This window comes from Chelonoidis abingdonii, chromosome 18 (genome assembly GCF_003597395.2).
Source record: "Chelonoidis abingdonii isolate Lonesome George chromosome 18, CheloAbing_2.0, whole genome shotgun sequence".
NCBI classification, from domain to species: domain Eukaryota; kingdom Metazoa; phylum Chordata; order Testudines; family Testudinidae; genus Chelonoidis; species Chelonoidis abingdonii.
In genome coordinates, this window is record NC_133786.1 from 11222688 (window position 1) to 11237370 (window position 14683).

Consider the following 14683-nt stretch of genomic DNA (forward strand, 5'->3'; position numbering starts at 1 on the left):
TGCATCTTAGTGGTGATAGAAGTGACTTCTTGATGTGTGCAATGTGCTGTGATGAAAGTTGCTGAATATACACAAACACATAAAACATTATCACTCACTTTCTCTTACCGCACAGTAGAAAACTTCATCTACCTCCCGCAAGAGAGATCTTCCAGAATAGACAAGGGATAAAATTTCAAAAGTGCCTCTGTGATTTAGGAGCCAAAGTCCCACTGACTTTCAGTGAGACTTTGGCTCCTAAGTATCTAAACACTTTTGAAAACTTTACCCATTACCAAATTTTAGAATACATGGGTTCCCACCCATCTGCGCACCACAAACAGGTATCAGGGCGATCATAAACATCCTCTCTTTCCTTATAGTCAGATGGCAGAGGAGTCTTGAAACTTATGGCAGAGGGGAATCACAAAAAAATGGTTTCCATTGTAACATGAGATAAGGGATGGAAAAGGCTGAAAAACAGTCGGTTTTGCTGAAAATCTTTCAGTCTTTATGATCAGAAGGAAGAGGCACAAGTCCAACTTTTTGTTTTCTTCCAGGTCTCCTTTAAGTAATTTGAACCCAATCTTGTTATGTTCTAGTTGCTTCCTGTGCAGGGTTGAGCACACCTGACTTGCAGTGAGATCATTGTAGGACAGGTAACGTATATGGAAGAGCCAAGCATTATTGTAAGACGGGACTAACTGACTGATTTCAACCTATGGATATATTCTCATTCAGTCAGATCAGTGGAGATTGAATACTGGTGTGGAGGACAATGACTGGGTATTTAGTATGAAATCTCCTTTACTGGCTGTTTCCAGCTGCTGCTGCTGAGATATAGTCTTATTACATGAATGAAAAACTGGCTGCAGCATCAGCTAAGCAGGGCTTCAACTGACAGTGCTGTGACCCCACCGAGACAATAATTTAAATCTAGGTATCAGAACAAGGGGAAAAAAACATCTGTTTGTCTAGATGCTCAGATGCCACGGTGATGACTGACCTTATAGAGACCTATGTACATACATTCTGTGGCCTTCATCATTGCAATATCTGGTTGCCTTCTATTTGTCCCTCTCCCTGTCAGCTAAGGGCTGGGTCCTGCAAAGTGGTTCACATGGGCAGCATCTTGCACCTCACGCAGAGCCCTCTTTAAATCAGTGGGGCTCCAGGCAAGCCCCGGCAGCTCCATCTGCAGGATCAGGCTCTAAGAGGCCCTTCCTGTTGGCTCTCTGTGGCAATCAAAGTAAGGGGGGAACTCACAAAATCAATCAATTTTTCTTCATTTGTTTTGCTTGGTTTTTTTTTTCTCCTTAGGAAATTAACACTGTGCTTTCAAAGGGAAAAAAAACCCACCATCACACCACCCTGGGAATGCCCCTGAGTGATGATATAAATGTGAATTCTGCAGCCTCTCTGCTGCCGATGACAATAACACTTGTATGTATGTGGATGTCTATCTATTTATCTAGTGCATGTATTTTTTCCAAGGGAGTCTATGTCTCTGGCCCTTGAGCGACGAGTGCCTAATATTTCCAGGCTGAATCTTAACTGTCTTCAAACTTAACTATTTTGACACCAGAGAACTGTGATTGTTTCCCCTCAGAAGGTAGAGCTGCATTATTGCCAGAAGTACATCTCACCCACATGATTGGCCTTCAATGCTAATCCCAGTTGATGGTAGGGAGGGGCTGTCCTCGGAGGCAGCCATGTGGTTAACATTGTGCACAGTATATTTTTTTCTCCTCTTCTCTCCTTTTCTTTTCAGACATGCAAAATTGTTCCATACAGCCATAGATGTGTCTCCCTGCTGCACTGCCTCTGTCTTTCTTCTTCCAGAAACTCAATGGCCTGAATTAGCAGGCAGAGAGATCTAAAATCTGCTATCAAATCTGGATGGAAACTGGAAAGGGGATGAATAGCAGAAAGCAAGAAAGAGCAAAGTTGGTTATTTTTCTGGCACATGGATGCAATTACGCTGAGTGCATTCCAGAGGCGTTCCTTTGAATTCTGTGCAGGTCTGCCTACCATTTCTGGGAGAAAAGAAGAAAAAGGGAGGAAAAGTCTCTCTCTCTCCTGGAGACGGAATGTCTGCACTTTCCATCCTCTTTTTAGGTGAGTGGGGCTTTTTTTATGGAAATTAAACTTGCATATGCTTTCTCTGGGCAACAGAAAATGCCAGAGGGACTAGCAAAGGAGAAGCTCTTGCAAAGAAAAAAACTTGTAGCAAAGTCTGTTGAGTTCAGAGACTTACTGGTTTAATTTTGTTGTTGGAGTTTTTGTTGTTCTTGTTTTAATTATTACCAGGTTGGGAAACGGGAGAATTTTTCAACCTGATTTTGCTTTCATATGTATCGATCGAACCTAGTCATTATAGTGTGAGTTATTTTTGTTTTTAAAAGGTGCAGCAGATTTAAGCCGTGAACTACTTAGGGGTTTGACTCTTCTTGACAAAACAAAGGTGAAGAAAGTGTCTTTGTTCCAGGGATGGTGTCAAATTTGTTTAACTTTATTTTGTTTCATCCAGGAATTTTAATTTCAGGTTAAAAAAATAAAAAGAGCTTATTGTTTCCAGTAGACGCTGCAGACAGATTAGAAACAGATGTGTTAAAGTGCAAGTGGAAGGGAGGTGGGGGAGAGAGATGGGGAAAGGGAGGAGAAAAGGAAGGTAGAGAAAGGGAGAGAGAAGGGGGGGAGTGAGACAAAGTAATAGGGGATGGAGAAAGAAGAGAAGGAGAAGAGAAAGGGGGTGACTGAAGGGTGGAAAGGGGTGATGGGTAAAAGAGAAACTGGGGAGAGAGGAGTGGATGAGAGGAATTAAAGTATGATAAGGAATGAAAAGAAAGGGAGGCAGAGGACAGGAAGGGAAGATGAGTGAAAGAATGAATGGAGGAGGAAGGGGTAAGAAAAGGCAGACTGGAAGGAGGGATGTTTATTAAAGAGGAGACCTCTGGAGGAAGGGATTTGCAGCCCGGCAGCACATATACTAAAATTTGAGGGACCTCGCCTGAGTGACAGGCTTCAAAGCAGGTCCTGGTCTCCAGAGGCTCCACAGTGCAATGAGTGAGTCTCTGCCTCCATTCCCCTGCCAGATTGCACTGACAGGCAGACAGCTCCGTGAGAAATTTTGTGTCAGGGCTGGACGTAGGCTGTGATGGCTGGATCCCTGCCAGCAGACTGAGGTTGGGTGTGAGGGCAAGGTCTCCTCCTCTCTGGGGAGCGCCGGGTGCCACAGACTCTGAGGGACAGGTCAGAGAGCCACCACAGTGGCTTGAGACGGGAAGATGGAGATGCTGGAATGGAAGGTCTTGTCTGCTGAGGCTCATAGGTCTGAAAAACAGAGTCTAGTCAGCATTCTAAATAGGGTTCCAAGAGACACAGAACCATCAGTAGAGCTGTCTGAGTAATAATCACGACTCATGTGTTCCATTCATTTTTCCCTGCTCCATCAGTTGTTACATACATTTATTGCGAACAAAGGTTTTCGTCACTCGAGTGTAAGGTTTCCTCTGCAGGGACGTGGGCTGGAGTGCCAGACACTGCTGGAGGCAGCTCAGAGATGACTTTGCAGCAGAAGTACGAGTAGGAGCATGTCCCCTCTGTGCGTTAGCCTCTTCCCTTCTGTCTCTACCGCTGAGGGTGTTTGAGAGACTCTGAAAGCACGTGGCCTTCCAAAGGGACTGGGGTAAAGACCAACAGCTAGTCTCCTCTTAAAAGGGTCAGACCTGGGTCTGCCACAGAACCACCACTATATTGGCACTACCTAGTGGTTAAAGTTTATCAGTGGTTAAAGTTAATTCAGGTAACAGGGGAGGTCAGTGCAGTAGCTGAGAAGAAGGGGGAAGTGTGGAGAGCATTGCTTGCCCCAGCCAGTGAGAGTAGTTTTCCCCCCACGTTAACCACTGAGTCTTATTAAGATGGCTACATATGTGGGATGGACAGGAAGACAGAATTAAGCCTTAGCTGCATTTATACTTTGCATTGCTGTAGCAACCCTTATCCAAGAGTCCCAAATAACTCATGATTATTTGCATTCTAATAGCCTCTAGGGGCCCCCTGGTGCTAAGTGCTGTATGTATCTATAGTTAGAGCCCTGCATGGATACATTTGCATCTGCATCCAATCCGCGAACATGGGCCATGGATATCAGCAGATTTGCAGGGCTCTACCTACAGTGAAAGATGGTCCCTGCCCTAAAGAGCTTATAGTTTATTTTAGGGGTCCCCAGTGCGGTGCCCGCGGGAGCTATGGTGCCTGCCAGGGGTAGTGGCCGGTGGACGAGCATCCGCTGAAATGCCAACGAAATTCGGCGGCATTTCAGCGGCGATGCCTCTGGATGATGCCATTTGTCAGTGGCATTTCAGCGGATGCTCGTCCGCCACCACAGTCCTCCCTGGCTTGTCATCTGGCACCTGCGGTTGAGGACCACTGCTTTAAATAATCATGAATGAGTTAAGCCTTACCATCCCTTTGTTAATCTTAGAAGTATTGTTACCCCCATTCTGGCAGAGGGGTAAGTTAAGAGACTTCCCCCATGATCATAGCAGAGGTGGGACTAGAACCCAGTTCTCCTAGTCCTCTCATCTCAGCCACAAAATTGTCCTGCACCTCCTTTGCCTCTTCTGCCCCTACTGTACCTGCTCTGTAGATAAATAGAGGAATTCAGTCTTCAGGAACTGTAAGTCCAGCCCCATTCACTAATAATATGCTTCAGAGAAAAATAAGAAGGGACCACAGCTCCTCTTCTTGGGATCCAGACATCGGGGTCAGATATACGAAGGCTTGGAGAGTCTCATTCAGTAGCCAAAAGCAATGCACTTGCAACTGTGTTTTTGAAGCTCCAACAGCCCACTTCTCTTCTCACTGTTAAAACAAAGGGAATAGCCTTGGGATAGCATTTGAAAGACACAAGCAAGGGCTGGGAGGAGGGTAGTCGAGAGGAAGTGAAGCACAGCTTGGTTTTCATTGTTATTAAACATGTCTATGGCACTGCTAAGACATGCTGTGCTTTATGGACAGGATGAGGGATGGTCCTTGCCCCAAAACAGTCTAATGGAGATAAACCAGCAGTTCAGGTAAAGATGGGAGGGGAGTCAATGGTGAGAAACAGGAGTAAATGACTCTTAAAAGAAGGGAGGTAAGAAGGGAGATTGTGCTCTTAAAAGATAAGGTAAGAGACTTTTCCAAGTATGGGGCAGAGCATGAGCAAAAGGCATGAATCAGAGAGTGGGTGGAGGGAACAGAAAAAAGAGAAGTAGAAGGAAAATGTGAAGTGTTTCTAGCTCTGGAGGCATCGGATTCCCATCCCAATCACACTAGAGCTGGTAGAAAGTTTGCTTTCAAATTGTAGTATCAACAAAAATGGCTTCTGGGTTGTCAAAATGCAAATGTTTGTGGGAAATGTGCATTTTTTATGACTTTTCTTGAAAACCTAAACACTCATTTTTTTCATCTTTTTGGCAACTAAAAGCTGAAAACAATCATCCAAATGAGCAAATATTTTCAATAAAACCAAAATGTTTTGCTTAAATGACTGCATTTTTTGGTGCCAAAAGTGAAAAAATCAGTTTTGAGATTTATTTATTTTTTTTGAGAAAAGCCTCCTCCCCCCAACTGTAGAAAATTTGAGGAAGATGAAAAATGTTTTTTTGCTAATTTTTCAGATTAAAAAAAAGAATACCAGATTCACATTGGTATAATTAGGTTGACTTCAGAAGACTTTGTATTTACAATAGTGTGAATAAAAACAGAATGAGGCCCTTCAATGTACCCATCTGAAGGGAACCTGGTAGAAACATTTCACTAGAGCTGAATGGAAAAATTCTGCCAAAATGAAATTTCAATGAAAAAGAGGGGAAGCTTTTTGCAAAAATTGTCTTCCATTTTCCAACTAGTTCCAAAACTGTCATCCCACTGAAAAATATCTCCATTAAAAAAAAATTGCTTGAAAAAATATGCATCAGCATATGCAATTTTTAGACACTTTGGGTTAAATTCAGGACTGCTGTAAGTGGCTGCAACTACTTTAACTTACACTAGGGCTAAATTGGACCCCTTTATCTTGGGAAAGGTTTTGTGAATCACAAAGCTAAAAAATATTCCCAGGTGCTCTATATTAGAGACATAACAGATGCTGGCAACCACACTGGCTGTGTCTAGCTTCAGAGATACTGCAGATGGGTTCTAGACCCAAAAGAACATAAGATTTGCCTGACCAGATCAGATAATTCATCCATCTAGTCTAGCATCCTGCCTTTTGCAGTGACCAAGACATGATGCTTCTGAAATCCACCCTAATATCCTAAGTGCTGCTGGAATGTTGTATGGTTTGGCAAGAGTACTTACAAATCAGTAGATAAACTGCCTCATAGATCTGCGTAGTGGAGATAACCTCCCTGTCAGAACTACAGCAATTTATTACATGGAAAATTAATCTGGGGGAAGTATTCATAACTTCTTTTAATGTGACTGACCAGCTGGAGGCAAAGAAGAGCCAGCACCATGTGACCAGTCTGCTCTCTGCTTGGGTCACAGCCTGAGAACTGCTGTATGTATCTTTTGGGGGGACATTGGGGTAATAGAGACAGGATTAGGTTGTAATGAATATAAAGAGAATTCTTTATTTGGCTGCTGGACACCAACAGATCCTATGGTTCTCTTTAGCTCCGTGATCAACTGATACAGTCAGTGTTGCCTAAAGTTGCCACACAGGTTCTTCCCAAGGCCTGGCCTGAATCTTGACTCTGACTTCCAAATACTCACTATCATTTAGCATCTTCAAAGCTTTTTATGAGTGCTAATTAATCCCCACAACACTCTCAGTAAGTATTATTATCCCTGTTGTACAGTTAGGGAAGCAGCCAGGAGGTAAGTAACTCAACCAAGGTTATGCAGGGAATCCTTGACAAAGAACAGTTAAAAATAAAGCTGGTCAAGAATTCCCTGCCCTCCCCCACCTGGCCCCCTCCCATGAAAAATATCAATGAAAATAAAGAGTTTTGTGAAAAAAATCTTAGTTTTTGTGTGTGTGTTTTTGTTGAAAACCCCTAAACTGTGCATGGGTGTTTGGTTTGTTTTCTGCAATCAATCCCCCAAATATCTCCATTTAAAATCAGTGTCTGATGAAAACTTGAAAAAAAAATGGACAAAACCCCCTGGAAATATTTTGGGGAGGAAAAGGATCTAGTTAATACTCAGGAACTCCTGGCAGGAGCACAAGTCTGGGACATGTTAGATCGCACTTCAGTTTCTAGAGGCAATGTATGCCACAAACTGACTGTGTGTAATAAAGAGAAGGTTTTCTGGCGTCTGGTCTAATTTTCATAGCACTGTGTTGAGCTGTGTCCACTGAATTTTTGATATCAAGGAAGTATTTCAGTGTTGTCCCAAGGGTCCACGGTTAGTGAATCAAACTCCAAGACTACTATAGTCTCACTGTATAGGAAAAGGTTATGGTGAAAATCCCTCTAGTGCCAGTTGGCATGAGCACAGCTGTCCCAGAATGGAGTGATCAGATCTGACAGAGGATGTGCAGTTTCTTATACACTCACCAGAGTGCCAGGATGCATCTTCTGGGATAAAGTGGAGGCTTTTCTGATGCATTTAGGAACTGCAAGCCTAATAATACTAAAGCAGATCAGGGGTCTGTCATAAAGGCTATTCATCCCGCTCCTAGTGGGGGAAGTTGTTACTGGTTTTAAAGGGCACAGGAAAGAGTAGTACATTAATTAACAGAGAGGGAAGGGGACTTGGTATTAAGTAACCCCCAAACTCTGAGCTGGCTCTGTCATCTCCTTTTCTCAGCTACATACTGTGCCAGATGCTCAGCTAGTGTAAATTAGCATAGCCCCTATGATTTCAGCGAAACTATGCTAGCATATACCAGCTCTGGATTTGGCTCATTACCTCCAAACTAAACTTAATCAGGATGGGGAATAATTTTGGTCTGTGCTTTAGATCTGTTTGCTCTGTGCTTTAGATCTCTTCATCCCACACATTGCTAATGCTCCCATCATTGTAATATATGTGCGCTACGTGGCAGGGTCATCAGTTCTTCTTAAAGAATAAACTCTCCAGTTTATCTTATTTGCTGACATATTTTTCTTTCTTTAGAATCAAAGCCAGTGATCTTTGCATGTTTGATAAATTAGGATTTGTTCGATATCCAACAGCACAGGCCTGAACCTACATCACACTAGGTTGTGAGTTAGAAGATCTCATAAACTAGGCTAGGTCAAAATTTGGATGGGAGATCATCAAAGGAAAGCCTAGTGCAGGGATCAGCAACCTTTGGCCCGCGGCCCACCAGGGTAGGCATCTGCCGTGTCTGCAGGTTCGATAGATCGCGGCTCCCACTGGCTGCAGTTCACCGCTCCAGGCCAATGGGAGCTGCGGGAAGCAGTGTCCAGCACATCCCTCAGCCCACGCAGCTTCCCGCAGCTCCCATTGGCCTGGAGTGGTGAACCACAGCCAGTGGGAGCCGCAGTTGGCTGAACCTGCAGACACGGCAGGTAAAAATACCGGCCCGGCCCAAAGGTGCCGATCCCCGGCCTAGTGCTAGAGAAAGTGGTGTCGGAGATATTACTGAACCAGCAGAGTGGTCTGGCATGCTGTGGTCCGGGGACACCATCTTTCAGAGAGAACATCAAATGACAGTTGTCATTATATATTGTTAAAGATGCCACAGAACTTCTCACAAGGCTATAGTGTTGTCATTGCCAAATTCCAGCTGAGTACTTGCATTTTTCCTACCTACAGTTTTCCCCAGAAGTTCCAGTAGGATAAAATATTCTCTATGTCTCTTATATTGTTATGCTGATGTGTTTTACTCCAGCATGCTACTGCATTACGTGGTGGGGAAGTTATGCATCTTATATTTGTATATGTATTGTAAAATGCTTTGGGATCCTTCCGGATGAAAGGTACTATAGAAATGTAAGATCAGTAGAGAAAATCATGTGATCTTAAATAGACCTGACTGCTGGACCCTCATTAAAAAGTTCTTTTTTGTTTGTTTTACTGTTCATCTCCTATTTCATTAGTTAACTGACTAAAATCTTTGGGTAACGTCGTGGTGCCACAAATATTCTATTTATTGAGTTCCTTTGAAAAGTTATAATTGGTAAGCATTAGTATTATTGACTCACTTTTTCCTCGTGCATCCCCATCTGTCTATCTCATCTACCTGTTCTCTCTTATCTTTTGCTTAGATGGTAACCTCTTTGAGGCAGGGGGAATCTTTTTATTCTGTGTTTGTTCAGTTCCTAGTGCAATGGGATGCTGGTCCATGATGGGAGCTGCTAAGCGCTAGCACAATAATAAAAAGAAGAATGAATCTGAAGTAGCCACAGATATACATTTATGTTACAGGAAAGAACCTAAAGGAAACAAGAAAACATTTACTAACTCATAGAATTGTTCCATGCACCAATGATGTGCGTTTACATTTAAGGTGAGGCCTGGAAGCTATATAACAGTACACAGCAGTGCGTGTGAACATTAGAAAAGTAAGTGAAGAAAAGCAACCTATCTATCTGAAACTGCTGGGGCAATTCAAAGTGGCTGATGTAATTAAAAACAATGAGGAATCCTTGTGGCACCTTAGCGACTAACAAATTGATTTAGGCATAAGCTTTCGTGGGCTAGAACCCACTTCATCAGGTGCATGGAGAGGAAAATACAGTAGTAGGTATAAAAACACAGCAGATAAAAGGATGGGAGTTGCCTTATCAAATGGGAGGTCAGTCTTACGAGATAATTCAATTAACAGTAGGATACCAAGGGAGGAAAAATCACTTTTGTAATGGTAATGAGAGTGGCCCATTTCCAGTGACGGCTCCAGGCACCAGCACTCCAAGTGTGTGCCTGGGGCAGCAAGCAGCAGGGGGTGCCCTGCTGGTCTCTGCAAAGGCGGCAGTCAGGCAGCCTTCCACGGCTTGCCTGCGGGAGGTCCGTCGGTCCAGCGGATTCAGTGGCAATTCAGCGGCAGGTACGCTGAAGCCATGGGACCAGCGGACCTCCTGCAGGTAAGCTGCTGAATCCGCAGGACCAGGGACCTCCCACAGGCAAGCCGCTGAAGGCTGCCTGACTGCTGTGCTTAGGGCGGCAAAAAAGCTAGAGCCATCCCTGCCCATTTCAAACAGATGACAAGAAGGTGTGAGTAACAGTAGGGGGAAATTAGTATGGGGGAAATTAGGTTTAGGTTTTGTAATGACCAGTCACTCCCAGTCTTTATTCTGGCCTAATCTGATGGTGTCCAGTTTGCAAATCAATTCCAGTTCTGCAGTTTCATGTTGGAGTCTGTTTCTGAAGTTTTTTTTGTTGAAGAATTTCCACTTTTAGGTCTGGGTTGAAATCTGGTTAGACGTCAGTGTTAACACTCCTTGTGAAAGGTACCACACGACATTTTATAACTGGTCAGAAATCGAGTAGAACTGGTCCAAAAGTCTCCATTTATATATATTTTACAGAAAATGTCCTTTGTAGTCTAAATGAAAATTTTTGTTTCATATAAAATTTTTCAGATTTTCAACAAAAAGAAATATTTTAAAAAATTGTCTTTTACCCTTTCTCGCTCTTTTATTTATTTATTTATTTATTTATTTATTTTCATTTTGCCACTGGAAAAGGAGGAAAACTAAAATGCCAAATGATTTTTACTAGAGGTAAAAAAAATCACAGGAAACTAAAAGGAAAAGAAAATAAAACTTTTCTAAATTGTCAGTGAAAAAGAGGGGAAGGCTTTTTGCAAAAATTGTCTTCCATTTTCCAACCAGTTCCAGAACTGTCTAAATTGTCCATGGAAAAACAACTGGGATTTTCTCATCTCCCCCCACCCCCCACAGGCCCTTGCTTGTATGTCTCCTTTTTTAATCTGTCATCTGTTTGTGGGTGTTGGCTCTGTTTGGAAAGAAGCCTTGTGAAATTGCAGCGCTGCTTCCCAGAAATGTCCTTCCTTGCACAACTGGCTCCTAAGGAAGGAGAGCTCTTTCTGTTTATCCTCATGATCGCAACAAATACCTCTGCTTCTGTCGTGGCAAATACAGGGGTTTTACAAGGAGGACAGATAGGCTGGGAATTTGGGGATCGTTTGAATCTTTAGAAATTCCCTGGGGAAGAGAGAATGTAAACAAGCTTTCAGTGTGTGCAGGAGGGACAAGATGTTAAAATTAACTGGAATTATGCATGAGTAAGGACTGCAGGATTGGCCCCATTCAGGGGTGGCTCCAGGCACCAGTGCAGCAAACGTGTGCCTGGGGCAGCAAGCCGTGGGGGGCAGCCTGCTGGTCGCTCTGAGGGTGGCAGTCAGGCAGCCTTCGGCAATGTTTCTGTGGGAGGTCCGCTGGTCCCGCGGTTTCAGTGGCAATTCAGCAGCAAGTACACCAAAGGCGCAGGACCGGCAGATCACCCGCAGAACCGCCACCAAATCCTCCGCATGACTGGGGGACCCTCCCGCAGAAACGCCGCCGAAGGCTGCTGTGCTTGGGACAGCAAAAACATAGAGCCGCCTCTGGCCCCAGTGTATTTATTCCATGATGGTGAGTGTGTGTGTGCGCGTGCTCATGTTCAGATTCTGCCTCTGTGCTTGATCCCCAGAGGAAAAGTGTCTGTTATAGCACTGTGTGTGTGTTGGTGTGTGTGTGTGCGTGTGCACGCGCACTCATGTTCAGATTCTGCCTCTGTGCTTGATCCCCAGAGGAAAAGTGTCTGTTATAGCACTGTGTGTGTGTTGGTGTGTGTGTGTGCGTGTGCACGCGCACTCATGTTCAGATTCTGCCTCTGTGCTTGATCCCCAGAGGAAAAGTGTCTGTTATAGCACTGGCAGTGGCCTTGTAGTTCAAGCTGCAGCAGTTAATATTTTTAGTTGTGCAGGTCTCTGATTCAGTCCACAGTGTGTCAGCCAAGATGGTGGCCATTGCTATATCCTGTGCATGCAAGCAGGAATGACTGGTGTGTGTGTGAACTTATGCACAAGTGACTGCGTGTGTATTATGTGTGTGACTCCCTGTGTGTTTTGAGTATGCTGGCATGTGTGTTACGAAGCAGAGGCATTCTGGCTGCAGTGTAAACTTGGCACCCGTCCTGTCTCAAAGATGAATGGATCTTTTTCAGACGGGTTCTTTGTCTAATTTAGAAAATTGCTAGTTTCCAAAAGTGTCTCAGTGAAGAAGCTTGGGTGAAATAAGGTCACTAAGGGTACGTCTGCACTGCAATTAAATACCTGTGGCTGGCCCATGCCAGCTGACTTGGGCTTGCGGGACTCGGGCTGCAAAACTCCGGTTTAGTTGTTCAGGCTCAGACGGGATTATGGGGCTAGGGCTCTGGGACCCTCCCCGCACACGGTTATGAATAGATACTCGGAAGACTCAAAGGGAGGGGGATCAGGAAAGGTAACATCATGAATAATGGCAAAGGTATAAATTGAAAGTGTCCCCTAAGGGCTTCTTGCCGGCAGTGGGAATGGGAATTAGCAGAAAAAAGGAGAACACAGTGTATTATTTCTCTCATTTACCCTGGCTGTCATCTCCTCCCTTTTATACCTGTGGGCCCTAACAGTACTGGCTGGAATAGTAGCTGTGACAGAGCAGAGCTCTAGTGGTAAGAGCACAAGACCCCAAGACATGCATTTTAATGCTGGTTTGGATGCTGACTCTTCCTGGGAAAGCCACTTATTATTTCTATTACTGTTAACACCTAAGAGCCCCAGTCATGGACCAGGATCCCATTATGCCAGGTGCTGTACAAACACTGAACAAAAAGAATGATTCCTACTCCAAACAGCTTACAATTTAAGTTTAAAACAAGAAATAACAGATGGATTCAGACAGACGGATGGGGGGAAGACAAGTAAACAATGAGACAGAATTGGTCAGCATAACAGGAAGTGGTCTCAGAATGCTAGCAGCCTAACCCTTCTCAGGTTTTCTGTAGGCTCTTAGCCTCACTGTGTCTCGGTTTCCCAATATGTAAAGAGAGGTCAGTTCTCCCTTACAGATGGGTTAATGTTTGGAAAGTATATTGCAGATGGTAATATGATGACTGGACAGGGGTATGAAACAAGTTCTCTTCTGAAAGCCTAATCTGCACCTTCCTCCTTTCCAGGAAAGGGCTGGGTTGTTTCTGGAAGGCAAATGTTCTTCTAGCTCATCACCTGTCCTAAACGGCAAAGGCTTCACTTGTGTATACCAGAATCCCTCTCCTGCAAGGATCATTGCACATTAACAGGTGCATTTCCAGCCTGGCTTCCTTTCTCTCAGATGTAGATTGTCCCCCCCTTTTTTTGTGTGCCTACAAAATGAATTTGGGGCACAAATCAGAGTGTGTTTGGTTGCAGCTGATTTGTCCCCACAATTGATTAGGGAGAGAGGTAGGAACTCAGATCTTTGCCTGCAGTTTAATTGTCTGTGGAAAAAGGTCACTGCAAATTTTGTGGACAGGCAAGCTGCATCTGCCGAGGGAGACTGCCCTCCTGAAAATGAAAGGTGTGCATAGTTAAAAGAGAATAATGAGGAAGAGGAAAGGATGGGTTTTGTTCTAACAGCAGTGCCACACAACTGCTACTTTCCACTCCTATAGATCTTTCATAATAAGGAACTAATAGGACTTTTACAAGTGTACAAGCTAATTAATATTGCCTCACAATTCTCTGTGGGGTGAAGAAGTGTTATTAGCCCGATTTTAGAGACGGCTAAGGTGAGGCACAAACCATTGCCCAAGACCACACAAGAAGCAGCAGAGAATCCTGTGGCACCTTATAGACTAACAGACATTTTAGAGCATGAGATTTCGTGGGTGAATACTCACTTCGTCAGACGTCATGCGTCTGACAAAGTGCATCTGATGAAGTGGGTATTCACCCACGAAAGCTCATGCTCCAAAACGTCTGTTAGTCTATAAGGTGCCACAGGATTCTCTGCTGCTTTTACAGATCCAGACTAACACGGCTACCCCTCTGATACAAGACCACACAGTGACTGAGCAGCCCAGCTGAGAATGTAGAACCCAAGAGTCCTGACTCCCAATCTTCTGCTTCAACCACTGCTGTGTCTTGTTCTAATACCTCATGAAATACACCCAGCTGCACATAGCTGAATCAGTAAAGGCCAACAAATAAATGCACTGGGATCATTACAATAGGCAGAAAAGCTTTTCATACTGATGTGAATTAACTCTTATTTGGAAGGATGACTTCAAAGGGGAAGAGGAGAAGTCTGATTTGGCCTTGCTTCCTGCTAAAATTGCTCAACAATTAATATAAAAAATGATGGTGGGGTTTATAACATGGACACATTGCCGCTAGATACTGTTCTGACTACATGAATGACACAATGTAGTTTTATTAAGAGAATCCCCACAAGAAAATTAATTTGGGGCTCCATATGTTTGTTCCCTTTATAGTTTTGCTCCACATTTGGGCAGGGACTGTCCAAACACTCCATGTAGAGTACTTATAATGCTCCCTTTACTGTCGTATCTGAGCACCTCACAGTCTTCCTGTATTTATCCTCACAACCCCCCTGTGAGGTAGGGGAGTGCTATTATTCCCATGTTATAGATGGGGCACTGAGGCACAGAGAGATTGTGGCTACACGATGAGCCAGGGCTGTGATTCCCCTTTGTGGACATACTCTTGCTGATCTGGTGTGCTAAAAATAGTATTGTAACTGTAGCACTGTACTAGCTACCTCAAGTACAAACCCAC

The 14683-nt window shown here is 44.0% G+C and overlaps 1 protein-coding gene across 1 annotated transcript in view; it reads left to right on the forward strand.

Annotated features, from left to right (window-relative positions):
* The first annotated feature begins 1677 nt into the window (after positions 1-1677).
* Positions 1678-14683, forward strand: part of CLMP (CXADR like cell adhesion molecule) — a 74466-nt gene continuing 61460 nt past the window's right edge. Inside the window, exon 1 of the mRNA XM_032802416.2 lies at positions 1678-2097. Within this exon, the coding sequence (XP_032658307.1) occupies positions 2070-2097 (28 nt within the window). The 5' untranslated portion in view covers positions 1678-2069. The remainder of the gene's footprint in view (positions 2098-14683) is intronic.